General features: G+C 36.3%; 1 protein-coding gene across 2 annotated transcripts in view; it reads right to left on the reverse strand.

The window, feature by feature from the left end:
* Picot (putative inorganic phosphate cotransporter protein picot) overlaps positions 1-19,307 on the reverse strand; it is a 58,840-nt gene that overhangs the window by 17,749 nt on the left and 21,784 nt on the right. Inside the window, exon 1 of one of the 2 annotated variants that reach the window (XM_028307455.1) lies at positions 5,186-5,452. The exons of the other annotated variant lie outside the window; for it this stretch is intronic. Coding sequence (XP_028163256.1) covers positions 5,186-5,267 — 82 coding nt within the window. The 5' untranslated portion in view covers positions 5,268-5,452. Of the gene's footprint in view, positions 1-5,185; positions 5,453-19,307 lie in introns of those variants that run through there. 2 annotated transcript variants of the gene reach the window in all.

Raw genomic sequence — 19,307 nt, forward strand, 5'->3', positions numbered from 1 at the left:
ACTAGGTGGAATAGGTATTTGGATCGAGTATTAATAAATACTAGGAATAGGTGCACCTAGTATCAAATTTACCTAGTATAACCCATCTCTAGTTTTCACCTCGTCTACAAATCATGCCTATCAAATTTCGTTACGTGAAATAAAACATTTGTTAGAGACGTAAATGTTCTTCATATTTCGTCAGTAAACCACCTTCAAATAATAATAAATAAGTTTATTATTACATATTTCAATTCTGATATGTAACATAACACACCTACATGGAACATTGTGAACTTCCAGTGACACGGTGAAATAAAAAGTCTGCAAACTATTGCATGGATCGCGAGTCAAACTGAAAACCGCGCGGATCGACGCGGGCGCATGAAAACCAGGCTCGTGTGCAGGCGGTATGAAGGGACACAATGCGCTATTGTATGAAGACCTTGGGCTAATGTGGGTGAATTAACAATCATGTCTGGCTATATTTCTGGAAATCAAAAAGTGTATATTGATTACCGAAGCGTATAGGTTTATCACTAATAATTTAACGAACGATAGGTTATAGGATAGAGCCGGCGTTCTACCGAATCCCGAAATGGTTTAGGCATCTGACTACCGATTCGAAAAACTCCAAAGCAATAATTTAGGACTTGCAAATCCTAATAAGTAGAAAATTGAGTTCTTTTTTCTGGATTTCTATATTATTTAAACATGTACTGTATTCATGTAATTTCGAGATGATTTACGAAGTCTATGTAGGTATGTAACTATGTAGGATAGTGGTCAAATATGACACTGCACGTTGAAAATACTCGTGCGACATCGAAATGAAAATATTTTGAATAATTTTTAGAGACACAAAATACCAAAAGAATCAGGCGGATTTAAAAAAACCCGACTTACTGGTAACTTTTCGATTTTCAATAGGGCTATTAGTATGCCACATTAACCACATAATAATTTTATGGTTAGTTATTACAAGTAGGCAATTGTGCATCCTCAAGATGCATTTTATGACACGTCCACAATACTCCAATTACATTACTCACTCTACCCACTCTAGTTAGTGCGCTCGTCTTGCTAACTAGATAAAGTGGTAATAACGTACTGTAAACCTAATTGCACTTAGGACCTAGTTGGAAAATTACTATTGCCTTAAGAGTTATAAAAAAGCTTATATATGTCACCGTAAAATTGTGAATTTCGTCAGATTATAATCTGACGTAGTTAAATTACAATCTAACCTAACCTAACCCACTGTTAGTTTACAATCTAACGCGTTATATTATAAACTGACAGAGATCACAATTTCACGTTGACATAATCTGTATTTGCTGTAGCTCTAGGGCTAGGGGACAACTTTAGCTCAAAACCGAATAGAATTTAATTTCCCACGGCTTTATAGCAATGTTGATAAACGCTTAATTCGACTGGGCAATACCACGCATGCAAAAGTTTTTCATCCTTTACGAAAAAACGATTTATGAAATTTTTCATAATTAATAGCATAAAAGTAAGAATTGCTGGGCACTTTTTATTGCAACACAGTCATACGAAGTCGTGGTTGGTTAAAAGTGAGTTCGTAAACATTGGATTTTGTACTGCATTTTGTGCGAAATGACTACTGAAAATCTAACAGAAAAGTTTTAATGATCAGAAAACTAGAATGTGTATGAAGAAGCGTTAAGTGTGCCTAATGATTTGGACTTTGCACTATTGTAATTGATACCTCTTGTACGTGCACTAACAATGCTGTCGTTATTCGTCTATTACATAATGGAACTAGCAGGTTTGTTGTTCGCGTTGCAAAAAGCGGGTGCGTGACAGTTTATATAAGTTTATATGATATAAATTCATTTCAATAACGTTCATATTGTATAATAAACGTATGTTATAATAACACTTGATATATTTTTTTTAACATATAATGTTTACTTCATATAATAAATCATTTCTAATAATATAATTTCAGATACCAATCACAACGCATAAAGACATTTGATATAAACCTTACTTAATCTAAGACTCATTTGATGTAATTTTGTTTAATATAAATATTATTTCACATAACCATTACTTGTAATAAATATTATTTGTTATACTCTTTAATTGATATAATTTCTGATAGATATAACTTTAAATATGTTCTTCTTTAGCTTGACTTATAAATGACTTTAGTGACAAAAACGAATCGCCGTAAAACCGACTCCACGTAGTCTTGTCTGCCCTACCCCTAGAGTGTAATTTAGAAGCGCGTAGGCACGGAGGGGCGAAGCGGCCCGCGGGCTGAGGAGCAGGTGGCTGGAAGCGAGGCGCCGCGGCTGAGGCTGGCCGGCGAAGCCGGCCAGCAAGCCGAAGACGCGGTGTCGAGCGAAAGCCATCTGCGACGATTAGCACGCGAGGGACCGCCAGAGCCCCGCAGTGCCGGAGCCGTGACAGAAGTCTCAAGTTTTTAGTCAAATTTGCATGCTGCATGCCTGCATGCCTGCTTGCTTGCTTGCTTGCCTGCTTGCCTGCTAGCTTGCTTGCTTGCTTGCCTGCTTGCTTGCTTGCTTGCTTGCTTGCCTGCTTGCTTGCCTGCTTGCTAGCTTGCTTGTCTGCTTGCTTGCCTGCATGCTAGCTTGCTTGCTAGCTTGCTTGCTTGCTCGCTTGCTTGCTTGCTGCATGCAATGATTATTATAACAAATGAACTTGATATAAAATTATTATTGTTATATGATTTAAGTTTTATAGGAAAATAATTTTATCTCATTTGATTGTTCGACATTTTATTTTTATATGATTTGAATGTTATTTGTTTTAAATAGTATACATTGTAAGTTTTATAGAAAATATTCATTATATCAAACCATTTTATATCAGTTAATAGTTATTTGTCTTAAAATTATTCGTTTTAAAATTATATTATTCGTTTATTATAGTAAATAATTATTATATTAAACGATTTTATATAATTTGATGTTATATCCTCTAAGTATTATATGATATGTAATTATATCATACATTACACACCCGCAAAAAGCATCTGTCTGTCACCCATCCCATAATGCATAATATTGTAATATCCTTTTTAGTTATAACATGTAATATTAACAATAATTTTATAATATATTTAACATAAACTTAAAAAATTAGTAAAATTCCTTTTTAGTAAAATTCTATAATGCAAATGAACTCTATCGGTATCTACAGATAGATCTCGTATTGACTATAGTGACGTCATACGCGTATAGTTTTACGAGCCGTGTAAATTGGCAGAAAATTGGAACTACATACAAATTAAAATTGTTTTATGTGATAACCATTCAAGACATGGTGTGTATAGAATTTGTAAACTTCTGTAAAATGTGATGTAGTGTATGTATGAGTAGTGTACTACAGTTATTGGCAAATATTGAAATTCAATTAATCTTGGAGTTTCATCGAGTTTTAAGCATGTTTCATGACATGTTTCTTTCAATGATATTTAAAACGAAGAAAATATTCAAAAACAGTTCTCTACATCTCGTCTATCATAATTTAAACATTTTTATTCATCAAAAAGAAACTAGGCAGACAAAATATTTAATAAATAGCGCTACAACATAGATTTGTAAAATATACTACGTCCAGACTGAAGACTGTAAAGTTTCATGAAAATTCATAATAACTAGTTTTTGCGTGAAAGTTTTCACCACTACACACACAGATAGAATCTGTCTCTGAAAAATAGCTAATTAGCTTCGATTTCACACTGCAAAAGCTTTCCTAGAAAAGTGTCAGGAATTTTTGGCCGGCGTTGTAACCGATGATGGGTTGAACTTACGCAACAAGTGTAACCAGTCTAGTACGAGTACAGTCAGCAAATAGTTCGTGACACCCATAGTAGCCAAAAAGTACGCAACACGTCTTTGTTTTATACATCACAAAATAACCTTCAGGCACATCCTTCATCTCCATCCCCTACACACTCTCACACACACACACACACACACACACACACACACACACACACACACACACGAGCGCGCGCACACACAAACACACACACACGTTAGTAATATTTAGTTACGAACTCTTGATTTTGGTTTTTCGCTAATTTTTCATTATTTGTATCCTTACGTTACAATAAAATACTTAAATACTTCAACATCCGTACCGCGGGTAAGAGACCTGGAGTCCTGAAATACAGGATTATCCTAGTTTAGGCTCCAGTTCACCTAAATAGCGCCAACAAATGTAATAATTAATTTGTAATTAACAAATTGTATTTGTTTTTTTGGTGAAAAATAAAAGTATTTGGCGTTATCAACTTTTTGGCGACTTTGGGTGTCACAAACTATTTGACGCTAACTGTACATTAATGTAGAGTCGACAGCACGTCAGAATATACATTTTTAGTCGCAAAACCGATCTTATTACAACCCTATAAGATTCTACGGTGTATAGCATGATTTGTTGTCGCTATACTAAATAAAAGAAACTCGTTAAGTTTGACCGTGGAGCGAGTTTATTGAAAAAGAAAAGCGCACGCGCATTTTTTCGTGATTTCACGTGGGTGTTCAGGAAATGTACTTTGGTTATGCTGCTCTTGGGTTTCTTGGCATGAAAATAATTAAAATAAAATGTATATTAGTAACTGCATTATACCTACTTGTCCATTAGATTCAGATGAAATACGAGTACAGAAACGTACAGACGTATACAGAAACCTGAATTCTATTGTTTTTGTGTATGTTTTTGTGGGATTAATTATACCAACGTTAACTAAATCCAGCTTTATACATAGAAGGCGGTTTTAGTATCATTTTCCCTGACGTAAATACCCACCTAGCTGTTATGGCGGTATCGGGAATAATTAGATTGATATACACGTAGACCTCTAAATTACCTATTTTGAGAGAAAATAAATTTTCATAATTATTTAATACCATCTGTTCAAACATGATTTTGCAAAGATAAAGAAGCTAGACTTTTTTTAACTGCTCTTACCTATAATCCTTACGCTTTTCCTATAAAATAATTGCGTATACGAAACCCTACAACCTAGTAAAAGCCTATCTTATCATCAATGGACCACCCACGCGCCATTTTATCGGCAATTTGAGCCTCCCGCCGCGATGCACGATAATCCACTTACGATAATTACGAAAACTGGACGCTTGTTACGATAAGGGAGCGGTGACGTCATGGGGTGGTGGTGACGTCACGGGAATGGACTCACCGTCGTAACGCCGGGGCCGCTGGTCTTCCAGGCCGGGCTGTTCCCAGATCAGAACGTGCGCGCTGCGGTTTTGAGACACCATAGTGAGAGTTAAATTAAAAGAGAGGAAAAACGCGAAGAATCTAATAGTAAATTAGCCTAAAAAAACGTAAACTAAGCGTTACTACGTAACGTTGGTGGATCCAACGTGGGGGATTGTTTGGGGGGACATGGTGAGGGTTGGAAGGAGGATCGAGGAGGCCGCGTGGTAGCCGACTGGCGGGCCCGCGGCGACGCGCGGCATATACTGTGCGCGGGGGAAGAGGGGGCGGCGCACGCGCTCGGGGCATGCGATGACGTGAGCGGCTTTTTGCTGAACGCTGAAAGCCGGTGGATAGTGAGGCGGCCGTTTGATAAACACTGTCGATAGTTGACCGCGAAAATGTGCAGGAATATCAGTACCCGGTCTGCTTTAAGCATAGGAATCTGATTATTATAAATCTATTAAACCTTCATGACTGCTGTAGAGCGTAGAGACATGTTGTGTTGCCTATAATGTTGCTGGCTGAAGCTGATCAATATGTAATTAGAATAAAAAATAAAAAAACACACCAACCGAATTGAGAACCTCCTTCTTTTGTTGAAGTCGTTTAATAATAACATTGCTTATTTATTGGTATTTTCTACATGCTAAAATCATAACTTATCAATAGCTAGTACTACAGAGTATATCTAACAGGAAAGCCCCTAATTTACTATCTCAACTAGGGTACCTGAACAGAATAACATTAAGTATGTTTTGTATCAAATTATTTCATCCCTTTAATTTTTAATCCACCAAAGTCAACATCGTTTATTGTGGATTTTCATTTTGATTTCTTTACTTATCGACACAGGGCACGTCCCTAGCGGAAAATTGTACCGCTACGATTAACGCTATGACAAAATGCGACTGTATCATCATACGATACGCTACAAAATGCAACGCGTGCGGCGCAAACTCGAGCCTATAGTTGGAGTAAAGTGAACTTAATTGGAAAAAGATTAGACACATTGTTGACTTTTTCTGTAATCATAAAACTAGCTGATGTTATTGTTATTTAACGCCCCTTTAGACTAGTGGATAGAAATGTAGAGTGTCAAATCAGCAGGTTCTGGGTTAGATTCCCAGATACGGCACAAAATAAAAAAACCCTTGTTAATTTATCTAGAAGTTTGGACATAAACTTAAATTACTAATAAATTATGTGTTCGATCTTACGTAGCTGAACGTCACTAGGTCTATTTTGGACTAAGTAGGTATTAAACAAGTCTATTTTTAGACGAAGTGCCTATATTTGTTTTAAATTGCAGTTCATTCTAACAATGATTTAAAACAAATTGTGCTAGTCGATACAATCTTAAATATGATATAGAAGGATATTATGTCCATTGTTTGACCAAATAACTAAGTCTATTTTAATGCATTGCATTTTTAGATCGTTAAAACCGCATATTTGTCCCGATAAAGTTTCAAGTTACGAATGTTACGATGCATTTGAATTCAAATATTTTTACATTGAAGCTTTTCAAAAAGTATATTAAAGTCTGTGTTTGGTCTAATTAATAAAATTAAACCAATATTTATTTTCAATCTATGCTGGAATTTGTTGAGAAAAAGCTTTATTTTACTGGAATCTTTGGTGAGTTGGTGCCTTATTAAATTGACTTCTAATTTTAGAATTAGGAAAAGTACTAAACCTCATTAATTCCGTTAAAGTCTTTATGATTTATACATTGGCTTAGTCTTCGAATACCAAGCAAAAAAGGGGTCATTGACCTATCAGCGCCAAAAAAATTATTACTCTTCGTTATTCATCACACGTTAATCACGCTTCTACGATCTTAAGGCGCGCACAAGTGACTTAAGACTTTATTTGTCGCCGTAACTGTTTCATCATTCATACCAAGTCCTAGGTCCAAGTCATAGATGTTCGCACATCTCCATGAATTTGGTATGTGTGACGAAACAGTCATGGTAACAAAAGTCACCCGTGCGCGCGCGCCCTTAGAGACAGGCTACCAATAAATAATATTATAATTGACTAGAATCCTTACTAGACATATTGCATCAGTATTCCAATTTATTCAACAAATAAAATTCTCTTTAGCTATCACAGGTATCACGACCTCAGTTTTTATAAGCTTCGTAAAATTACGTATGTTTACAAAGAGCCAAGGTTCTATCTCGCACATTGGAATTCGTAGTCAGCGAAGTTTGAGACAGGTAGCGCCATCTAGTATGATTAAAGGTACTAGTTCGTTAAAAGAACGCCATCTATAATGGCTCAAGAAAACGTTATAATGTATGACTCATTCTCTCATTGATCTTCACTATTTCATGGAAATCTCAAAAGATGGCATTAGTAGTCATCTGAAATGATAGCACAATTTTTACCTGAAAAAAAAATGCTTTTGATAAATCTTCTTTTTATATTAGATAGTTGAATTAAAAAAAGGTAATTTGTTAAAAAAATTATAACTTGGTAGTTTTTTACATAATTTAGGTAAATCTCAGTTTTCTCGTAGCACCTCGTAGCACGACTACGAAATTTCATTGCGGAAAAATTTTGTTTTGATGAAATAATGAAATGAACTATACTTTACTTAAAACCGTACATATAATTTTTAAGATCATATTGTCTATATTTTTATCTATAGCGATAAAATATGTTTTATATTATAAAGTTAGGTTAATTACTTCGACTTCTCTTCAAGGGTAGGTAGAGCAATTTGAATTTGATTACTTTGACATTATATCTAAATGATTGTCACTTAATGGAAAACACGCGTTTGACGTTAGAAAATAATATTCCGACCAAAAAAGTAAGAATTGTTAGATTAAATGGAACCAGACAAAAATGTTATTCGCAGCAAATCGTTCGTTCGCACGCGAATATGACTCACCAAATCATGGTGCTTAAATTAAATTATCTGTAACAGTGCCTACACAGTGAATACATTATTCTACCACAGTTTCGAGAATGTAGTCCTTATGTCATGCTGCATAAGGACCTGGTACATCAACAATGCGTTATTGGTGTAGGCCGACAAGTGAAGCAAAGCGGTCACATCCGTTGTCAACAAGTCACTAGGGCCCGATTCTGGTGCATACGGGCTTTGTAACTGAGCTGAGCCCCGATTACGGTAATTTTTAACGTCTCCAATCCAGACGCGTTTCTGATTCTGCAATACGATTGGTCAAAACAGCTGACGTACGCTGTTGAACGACCAATCATATCGCAGAATCGAGAAGCGTGTCTGGATTGGAAACGTTAAAAGTTACCGTAATAGGGGCTCTGCCTGGGCTAGTCAGTGCATGTGAAAGCCGCTGTGGAAAAATCCCAGGCCAGCGCTGCGGAACTATAAGTATAATCTTATTTTCGTGTCGACAACAAACCTACACAGTGTCAGCCCAAAACTCCGCCACAAGAGTGGCGTTGTCAGTAGCACTCATCAAATCCTCCTGAGTGCAGTTGCTTGGGCACTCAGGGCATGACATCAGGTGCCTCATCGACTGGGGAACAAAACCGCACCTGCACTCCATAATAATAACAGATAAGTATAATTTAACAGACCGTCTCGTATGTTAAAGAATAAAGTCTATTTTTTATCTAAGTTTTAAAAGTCTTGATGGCGCGATCTTACGCGATACCTACGAAAGCTGAAAAAATTATACGAGTACCTAATACCCGGTGGAGGCTCAATTTCAGACAGATAGCTGCAACATTTTGTTTTCATTTATTTCTTTAGTGTCGACACCGCCTTCCCCTTCATATTTTTTTTTTAAGTAACTGTCCTCACCATAGGTTGTCTGGAAGAGACCGCTTCATAGCGATAAGACCGCCTAGTTGTACCTTGTGTGTTCCTTTTCTTTCTGTTCTTATCTTTGGTGTGCAATAAAGTGTATTTATTATTTATTATTATTATTATTTTGGTGCCTAGATTTTCTAATTCATAAAAATATGAGAAATAGTCTTAGAACCTTTAATGAACAATAGCAACAGAATCGGGACCAGCTGGAGGAGGTTGTTATTTAATCACGTGTCAAGTAGCCAAACAACACATTGCGGCAACGCGCGTTGCGCACTGGACATCCATCAATCACTGGTAGAAATGGATACATACCTAACTCATAACTTGCGTAACTAAAAAATATTTTTGTATTACATGACCTGAAATTCATGGTGTCCCAAGTTGAGAATTGAAAGATCACTTTGTGTAAATTGTTCCCAGTTTGATTAGCATTTGCTGCCTTGAATTATCTCATTGTACAACCAGAATTGTGATGATTGGAGGACTCGGTAAGCAGTCGGTCCAATTGACTCATAAAGGCCTTAGTCAGGCCTCATGAAGTATGCTACCAGAGTTAAGACTGGCTGATACAACCTACATGATTGAAGAAATAGACACATCTCCAATTTCTCTGATAGGGACTGTCTAATTACATAAGTATATGCTCCTGCTCTAGGTTTATCTGCCTGCATGAATAAAAAATATGCAGGTGACCATAAAATCGGTTCCGCTGAAAGCCTTTCTTATATCAGTTAACTGTGTTTAACATACCTAAGTGCTACTGAAAACGCCACTCTTGACGCAATATAGGTTTTTTGTCTACACGACAAGAAGAAAAACATGTAGATAAGCGAAATTCTCCGCAACAATAAGTAATAAAATGCTACACCTCTACATCAAATAACATGATTAGGCTTATCAAATTCAAATACCTGACATCTCATCTTATTAACTCTTACTCTGTTGTTATGGTAAATAGCATACCGAGTTCGCTCTTCCGGTGCAGAACATAAAGACCATTATAATAGAGTGTTAGCATTAGTATGCAAATTACAATTTATGTAACATTCGCAGTCGCACTCAGCGTCCAATATTTATTCCCTGTTGTAAGCAAGTTGAGATGCAATTTTTATCATTTATTCGTAATAACAGAAATATAATTTGAATTTATTTCTTTTTAAATTTAATAACTCTTTATTGCGATTGAATGAACTGTCAGCGCTACCTTTTAGTAGAGGAAGAAACTGTTTTATAAGTATTTTATTTTTATTTTTAACATGCAACCTAATATACTCAAAATTGAACAATAGGACTGAACTCTACTACTGTGTGCTTAATTTTAGTTTAGTTTCGACACATAGGCTGGGTTGCATCATCTACTCTCTCAACTTTTACTTTGACAAACGTCAAACATCTGTCAAATTCCATACAAAAAACACCGGTTATCGTTAAAGTTACGGTCAAAGTTAGGTGGTGCAACTCAGCCTAAATATAATTCAAAAATACAAAAATATGTAGAGCTACCACAAAGTCTCAACAATACCTATCCTATGTTTAATAACTGGGTAAATTAAAATGTGGGCAAAGCAATTACACTAAATATACAGTTACTTCATATTCATAATTGCTTACTTTGGGGCTAGATGGCGCTGTGTGAGATGAGCTGTGTGTCCAAAGATATTTATATATTTATAAGTCCGTCTATACATTAAATACAGTCGTAGTAGAAGAATAAGACATCACGACAATTCGGCATCAATTGGGTTACGAGGACTGCGAACAGTTTTATCGATAAAAAACTTATATTCCCTTAGTCATCCTTTGTTCCCACACATCACAATGGGTGGGCTCGCCCATCACATTCTAGCACAGCAGTACCGTAACGCGCATAGTGATCGCGCATGACGATCGATTGTCACCCCGCCTTGACATTGTCCGATTGACAACGGTCGATGGTAGTCATCTGGGCCGTTAGGTCTTATACAGTTTGGGTACTAACGCAAACAATTTAACATAGACCTTTCTGAGGCTGAGTCGCACCACTTTTTTTTAACCGTGACTATAACGATAACCGATGTTTTTTATATAGGGTTTGAATGACTTTTGACGTTTGTTAAAGTTAAAGTAAGATGGTGCAACCCAGCTTATAAGTTTCACTCGTAAAGCTGGTGGATTCATGGTGCCCAAAAACCAAGGCTTTGTCAGACAAAAACATCTATAAAACATGTATTAAAAGTAATACAAAAGTCATGATCAGCCTTGGATAGGCCTGTCCCATTGATGTATGCACCATTTTACCCTGTATTCGGCTTGTCACATCCAGCTTCTGTCAACGACTTTTCCCATGTCGTCACTACACCTAGTTAGGTCGTCCTACTGTGAAAAAGAGCTCCCAGAAAAGGTGTAATACCTTAACTTGCAAAAATAGAAAACTTGTTCAATTCATGTGTGGATTATGCAACTGTTATGAAAATAACTGTGAGTCGACATGGAATTTTTAACAAATAAAAACCATTTTTATGCAAATAATAATATAGCAGAATTGTCTAACAGTCTTGTCTAAAATGAAGGCCGAAGCAAAAGTAGACGAACAATTCAATAATTACCACCATGGCTAAAGTGCTAACGAGCCGCAATGTTTCTTTCAAATCACTGTTTATTTTTAGCTTTTCGTGCTGAACACCATTGGGAATATAATTTAGGCTTCAGACTAAAACGTATCATGCAATGCCCGCACGCTATTAGTTGGATCTGGGAACCACAGTCAAAACGGGATGAAGTAGATGAACTTGCTCAAAAAATTTAAGTCTACACTATTAGAGGCCGGTCGATCTATTCTCATAAATAAAACACTGGATACTCATCTTTCACATTATATTGCCTTATTTTAGATACAATTCATCACTTAGCACAAAAGCGCGCGGAGTCGTCTCCGCGCGTCCCGCTCTGTCTGACGTTTGATACTAGCGTGACATAGACGTATTGTCAATGTCACTATGACAGCATCTCATTGGCACAACGATACCGTTATTTTAACGTTTTAGATTTTTCATAATTAACAACACATAGTCACAGTTTGTGAAAGAGATGAATCGATTAAAACCGAAGCAATGCAAGATGCAGGCCGCTAGCAACCGGCCTTTGTGGAAACCATGAGGCCTATGTTCAGCAGTGGACGTCCTATGGCTGAAATGACGATGATGATGATGAATGCTAGTTAGGTTAGTAGGAAGCTTAGAAACTAAATGAGCCATGAGTAATGGTGGATGAGTGAGTATAGATAGAGTCTATTAATTATCGCCCATAATAATACGGATCTTAATCCAGCGATGTGTGTTTGAATAGTAAACAAGAATGACAAACGATAAAACCAAGACTTGATTTGAATACTCGCGGATGTGTTTGCGCAAGATTTATGCATTTACCTACGTCAAAAATTGTTTCGTTGCTAGCAACAAGTTTGACTTTTTTAAGAGGACCTGCAAAGTCCAACCTTTTTCACAATAAAAATAGTACTTAAAAGCCCTGTATAATATCACGATCATTTGCAGTGTGAATGAAGTTACTGTATGTTACGCTGTTAGCAGAGAAACCTTGAATCGGATCATTAGCGAGTTAGCGAGACGATCCCGATGCGAAACGGACAGCTGATTGGGTTGGGAAATAGCATGTTTTCTACATATGTAGACAATGGTTAATGGTTTGGTTACCAACTACTTCATAGAGTCGACCATTATTAAGTCAGAAAGTACAGTTCAGTCTCACTTCTAAATAGAAAGGTAACAGAAGAATATTAACTAAAGTACTTCAATAACCAGAATTAAGCTATATCACTGCTTAAAATCGTGGACTATAAAGTATGCCTGTCGTATGAGGGTCGTGTGTAATTTTCTTAAATTATCGAAACAGTCGGAAGTTCCATCGATATACGTTTCAAATTGTAGAGCACTGTCTCTACAATGTATTAGGCACATGGACTACATAATTCGATGATACGTAAATGTATTAACGGGCATTAGCATATGTAGCATGCATCCTAGACCGCTCGGCGACGCGGCGCGCGCGCTTAACGGATTAGGAGTTAGAAGGCATAAACAGGGTGTTAGGTAAATGGGTATATGAGCCGACACTAGCCCATGTATAATATATGCATATAAATGGTATGGTGAAGTCAGAAACTTTATATCATCATTCTAAATTTAATTTTTTATACAAATCTGATTTTACAAATTTTATTTTGTATGAAAGTTAAAAAAATTAAAATACCACCGTCTATTCAGGGTGTTACCCATTTACCTAACACCCTGTATAGACGATCAGTTAAGGAAATCGTGAACTAATACCATTTAAAGATACACTTGAAGCTATCGCAAAAGGTATACTGACATTGTTGTCAATAGCACCTGCTTTTTTAGAGTTTGAATTGTTTTGTCCGCGATTATCTCACGTTTGGTAAGACCGCATTTCGATGCGGTTTCAGAAAGCTATTTTCATACATAATTGCATCAGTGTAATTTGTGTGAAAAAGAAATTAAAAGATTCTCATAATAATGATTTATGTTCAAAATTGACTCGTAGTCTCTTGAACATACTAGCTCCAGCTTCGGAAACGTATTGGAAATGGAACACAACTTTCAGTTTCACGTTTATTGCCAAAGTAAATAAGGCAGTCTGACAAGACCACAAATTGCTGAATGGATCGCGATTAAATATGTGAGGGCAGCCTTAAGTGCTTAATATACTAGACACGCTTAAGGACAACTAGCGCATATACATTCGTTTTCCTTCTAGGAATTAAATGCACATGCATCCTGCCAAAATTTTCGATTAAGTACATTTTCCTTAACTTGACAGAAACAGAATGAAACAATGAATATAGTGCACTCAAAAATCAAAATGTTATTAAGCATCTAAAAGAGAATTTCACGCGAAAGGGACGAAAAACAAAAATGTAACCTATCCAATGTTACATTTTGATTTTACGATATAGAGTAAGATTTATAGAACGAGTTCGTATGTTTGTTTCAGGGGACAGAAAATAATGTCAAGCAATCAAAACGTTTGTTAGATACGTAATTAATTTATGCTTAGAGTGTTCTTAAACAACACCATTGGGCACCTATCTCTTAAGTAATTCTTACAAGTTTTTTTTTTAATCTCCGGCTGAAATTGCCGGAGTTCGGTTTCAGACAAAACAATTTGTTGAGTATTAAATCAATAATGTATTCTTTTTAGAGCAAGTGGTGGTAATTTCTCGCTTATGTCTAAGAGCAAACTTGTAGTCTCCATACTTTATAGACGTTTATTTTATTAGATACTACCTAATTGTTGCAATTACTTAGATAAGAATACCTCGCGCTTACGTCGATCATCTATGACTCTATATTCTAGGCAAATAGGAAATGTGGGTAGTGCAAACAGAACGGCAAGCCTAACCGATAACTCTCCCATTAGTGATAAGACCTCGAGTGTGAAACAAATAGACAACTTAATGCAAAATCAACTTTAAAGTGTTCTATTATGGAAACATAATGGCAGCTCTTCAATATAATGGTAAACATCACACACTAAAAATTCCACTTAATGCAACATTGGCATTGTAGCTAAAGTTGAACGATTTTGAAACGTCAAATGGCAAAGTTCGGAAATAGTAACCCGGCATTGATGGCAGCACCCTCCTGCAAATGACATTTCAGTGTTTTCCAACGTGGCAAAAATCAGGACCAGCGATTCGGTGGCGCCCCCCTGTCAATGTCACGGAAGGGACGGTTCAGTGTATAGTTCCAAAAACTGATCTGTCCTATCCATGACATTGACAGCGGGGCGCCACCGTCAATACCGGATCGTTGGTTCCGTCCGATTTTTGACATGTTGGAAACCATATAGTTGAACGATGGTAGCCCCCCTGTCATTGAGTTTAGTGGGACAGTTAAGCATGGGTCATCTATAGGATATCAATATTATGACAATCGTGTTAGACGTCAACAGATAAACAACAGCATCTGAAGAGGCGCTATCGGGAAATCTCGACAAGTTTATCACGTGTGTGATTTCAAAAGATTGGAAAACCTAAAACGTGGGTAATTTTCCATTATCGGCTTGTTGGCATGGCAAAGAAGGGAGCTTGTAAATATTATGCACCCTTTTTTCCGCCACTAACAAAATTGCATTTTGGCTGTAATTTTGAGTGCAGTAAACGTCAAACCCTCTGTAATGTGTCTTAGTAATCGGTATACAGGGTGGTAAAGATAAGTGATTTCATTCCATTATTTCTAAACTATATGTACAAAATATCATAAAACTGGTTACAGATCCGAAAAGTGCTTCACGAGCTCTATCCAACGGTACCAATATAGGTTACAGAATAAACTGGATCTATCCGAAAATTCAACGTTTCCAGCTTCCATACATTTAGTACTAGGTACCACAGTCATGGCACTCATCTTTTGATATATTTATTTTAACTTTTGTCATAAATTGTCATAGTTAAAGTAAGTTGGTACAACCCAGCCTTAAGGAATCATTAATTGTCTTTGGTTTTGTTTCTGTTCCAAAACATCCTGAAACAGCGATAAACGATGTAAACTTTAATAGCCCGGGTTTTATTGTTACCGCACGTTGTTGCTATTGCTTTCGTTTAATGAGTCAATTACTGACGTAATCACATAACCTACAACTTAAACTTTATTTATTTGAAAAAAGGTTCAAAATCAATCAACGAAACATGTAATTTTGTAGTAATTCTTGATTGCTTTTTACCTACCGCATAGAAAACAATTGCTGTGTTTTCTATTTAATTCAGCCTTTATTGATAGCTTTATCTTTTTCAGTTAAAAGTGAATCATGCATGTCCTTGTCTTTTTGTGGGCTGTTTCGGTTGACAAAACATTTTTAAGTCGAACTTTCAACCTAAAATAACTAACTGCCTTTCGTTTTGTTAATGATGTAGTTTTTTTATTTATGTAGAGTAGACAAAAATTTAATTTTACAGCCTATAATGAAATACGCTTTTCTAGTACCAACTTTTACTATGCGAACAAACATTGACATTGCGAAAAAACATCACCTCATTCCACTTTAGTTAAAACGGCACACAATAAAACACCCTGTATTACTGTATATCATTGCAACGAGCCTTTTAAATATGTATTCAGTATCATTTACCATTCTTAAACTTTCTTTAGTGACACACATGCATCAAGTGAATTCTAAATGACTTTTGCAAAGAACTAAACACATCACATATTATACTGTGTAAAAATATGATTCACAGCAAGAGTGAAAATGTCATCTTTCTCCAATATTTGTAGCGAAAGCAGAACCCAGGAAAGATCATAGCGCAGGGTTTCTCAAAGTGGGGTACTGGAACCCCTAGCGCAGGGGTGGCCTGGCCAACCGGTCGATCGCGATTGACCGGTCGGATCGCGAATATTAGTCCAGTCGATTGTGGCAAGGCAAAAAATACTACATGATTGTGTACTAAACTATACTGTTTCATTTAAGATTTCAAGAAGTATATAAGTGATAGATCGCCCAGGGTTTCGTTAGTAAACAGTAGATCTTATGTCTAATCAAGTTGGCCACCCCTGCCCTAGGGGTTCGCCATTGGACGCCAGGGGGTTCGCGATAAGACTAACGTAATGGTGGCAGAATTATTAAGGTTGAAAATCACTACATAGTATAAAACGAAGTCACTTTCCGCTGTCTGTCCCTATCTGCTTCAATTTTTTTTTCTCGCGTGTTTTCTACCGATTTTTTTTATTTAGTATTAATATCAAATATATCTTTAGTCAAATAAAATAAATTTCAGATCTACTTAGGATCAAATAGGCGAACTTGTATTCTTAAAATGACCTTACCTATACACCCACGAAGTTTGTGTAACCTTCCGCCAAACACCCTGTATGTATACTTAGCAAGTTAGCACCCGTGCGAAGCCGGAGCCGGAGCGTGTCGCTAGTTATCTTTATAGCTAGTTAAGGGTCCCCTGGAAACTTTGTCAGGACAGGGGTTCGTGGAGCCAAAAGTTTGAGAAACCCTGCCATAGCGTATTGGGCGAACAAATACGAAAAATTTCTTATCACAACAAGGAACAAATGCGTAGTGTAATCTTCGCCAAATATTCTGTAATATTTACAATGACTTAGCGTCGGCAAATAATGATGTGTGCGCCCCGGCTACACGTGTGGGCCGACTGTGAGTGATAAAATTAATTTGAAGTTCATTAACGTACACAGACCGATGTAATTTACTTTTCTCGAACGTGTAAACGCCACGCGCCATACCGTGATGCAGCACAGTTTGAGCCAAGTACTGAATATTTTTCAATACTATAGCTATGTTGAAAGGGGAAAGCAGTGCTTTTTTAAAGGTTTTCTAATATTTAATAAACTTTTTTCAGTTCATTTTATTGAGCTGTGAGTTTACTGTTCCTTGTGATGGGATGGTGGTTACATCATTGTAAGTATTGTAACCACCATGTGTAATATGAAGTTCTCGTAAGTCTGTGATTTTCATTTAATTTTGGAATTGTATTTGATCTACGCGCTTTGAATGAAATGATGTTGTTTTATTTTATGAATAATGAGGTCATACTCAATCTGCTTCTGATAAATTAGAGATGGTCGTGCTCCTATACGAGAATAAATAACGTGGATAAATGCCTGCTTGGCAATAAAGTAAGGCGTAAAAAGTAAGTTCGCAATTTAACTAAATCACTTTTAATAAAATCGAACCGTTTAAGAAATGACTAAGACTGCCACGAGCTATCTGACGTCTCATTATGTAGGAGATAAAGATTCAAATAACTGCGACACCTACGAGTATTAATTAGCTCTTTAGGTAAACTATTGGTAAACTACAGAAATACAGAAGTTTCAGATATCGCCAATTTTCCTTCCTCTGCCTGGGTGTTTTCCCTAAGGTATTGCATTGATTTACCTGAGAGGAGGATAAGGATTTGCATGAGAGTTAAAAGGTATCACTCATGCATTTTACCACCTGCACCTGCGTAATGAAGCTGACCACAAATTGATTCCACTGCTTTTACCGCAGAAATTACTTCTTTATTTTCCAACGAGTTCAAAATATCTTTCGACGTCATCAACATACTGTCACACACACAACGTGACACAACATATTATTCTAGGTATATTATGTCATCCTCCATTTAGTAAATGTTCTATCTTTCTCTTTTTTTTCTACGAATGAAGAATCCCTTCCTTAATTTATCAGCAAAAGACACTATTTTAAATAGAAACTCATTTGATTGACCAACCCTTATTATGTCATACAACTCATTTCAGTTGCAAAACCAGCACAAGTTATAAATTAAACACGTACGATTTGCCAACAGGTGAAGTGCGTGAATAAACCAAAAATAATTGTAATTGTGGTTGTTCATTGCACACAGGAAATTATACGTACCTAGGCAAGTAGGCATTCGTGAGACTTTATTACTTTAACCCTTTTTGGTAGTGCAAAATTGTTCAGTAAATCACATTAGAATTAGTTAATAACATAAATAAACCATTAAAATGATGATCATCAAATAATTTCGTGGCAACTGTTGGCACGTACCATAAAATTTGTTCATTTAAAAAATATATATTTTTGTTTAAATTTTTTTACTATTTAATATATGTATTCATGACAGATTTGGAAAAAGTAAGTACGTACTTACTTTTTTAGTTACTGAAGGATTAAACTCGGTTTTCGCATTTTGACCGCCGCGCCGCTTAACTCATAAGAACTAAACATAATTTGAAGTAATATAGCATGCTTATAAAAACATTGAGGATAGCTAGAATAACTGGTGTTTATTCAAATAATTATGTAGATGAAGTACAAACTATGGTGCAAGCTATTTACTTTCCGCTCGATGGAAATACCATTTTAAATCAAATGTCCTTGAATAAGTGGCAAAGTTAAATGTTTGCAGGAATATTTTTAAGACATCGATTCAGAGTAAAATTAGTGAAATCACATCATTATTAACACTTTAAAAATGCAACATTATAATTCCTCGTTAAACAACAGATGTAGAATCCTTAGAAAGTTTCAACGTAAGTCATAAGTACATGGACCGACGATCTGATGATGGTCGCGAGAAGTACCTTGATTCGGGCAGCACAGGACCGGCGTTATGGAAATCCTTGGGGGAGGCCTTTGTCCAACTGTGGACGTCATTTGGATGAAACGAATGAGGTTGAATATCAGTCAATTTACCTATTTGCCTTTTTTATTTAAAAAAATCCGTTATAGTTACGTATCCACCATACCTTAATGAAGTCATTCTCTCTAATCGGTG

This window comes from Ostrinia furnacalis, unplaced genomic scaffold, assembly GCF_004193835.3.
Source record: "Ostrinia furnacalis isolate ACB-3 unplaced genomic scaffold, ASM419383v2 OfSCF2237, whole genome shotgun sequence".
NCBI classification, from domain to species: domain Eukaryota; kingdom Metazoa; phylum Arthropoda; class Insecta; order Lepidoptera; family Crambidae; genus Ostrinia; species Ostrinia furnacalis.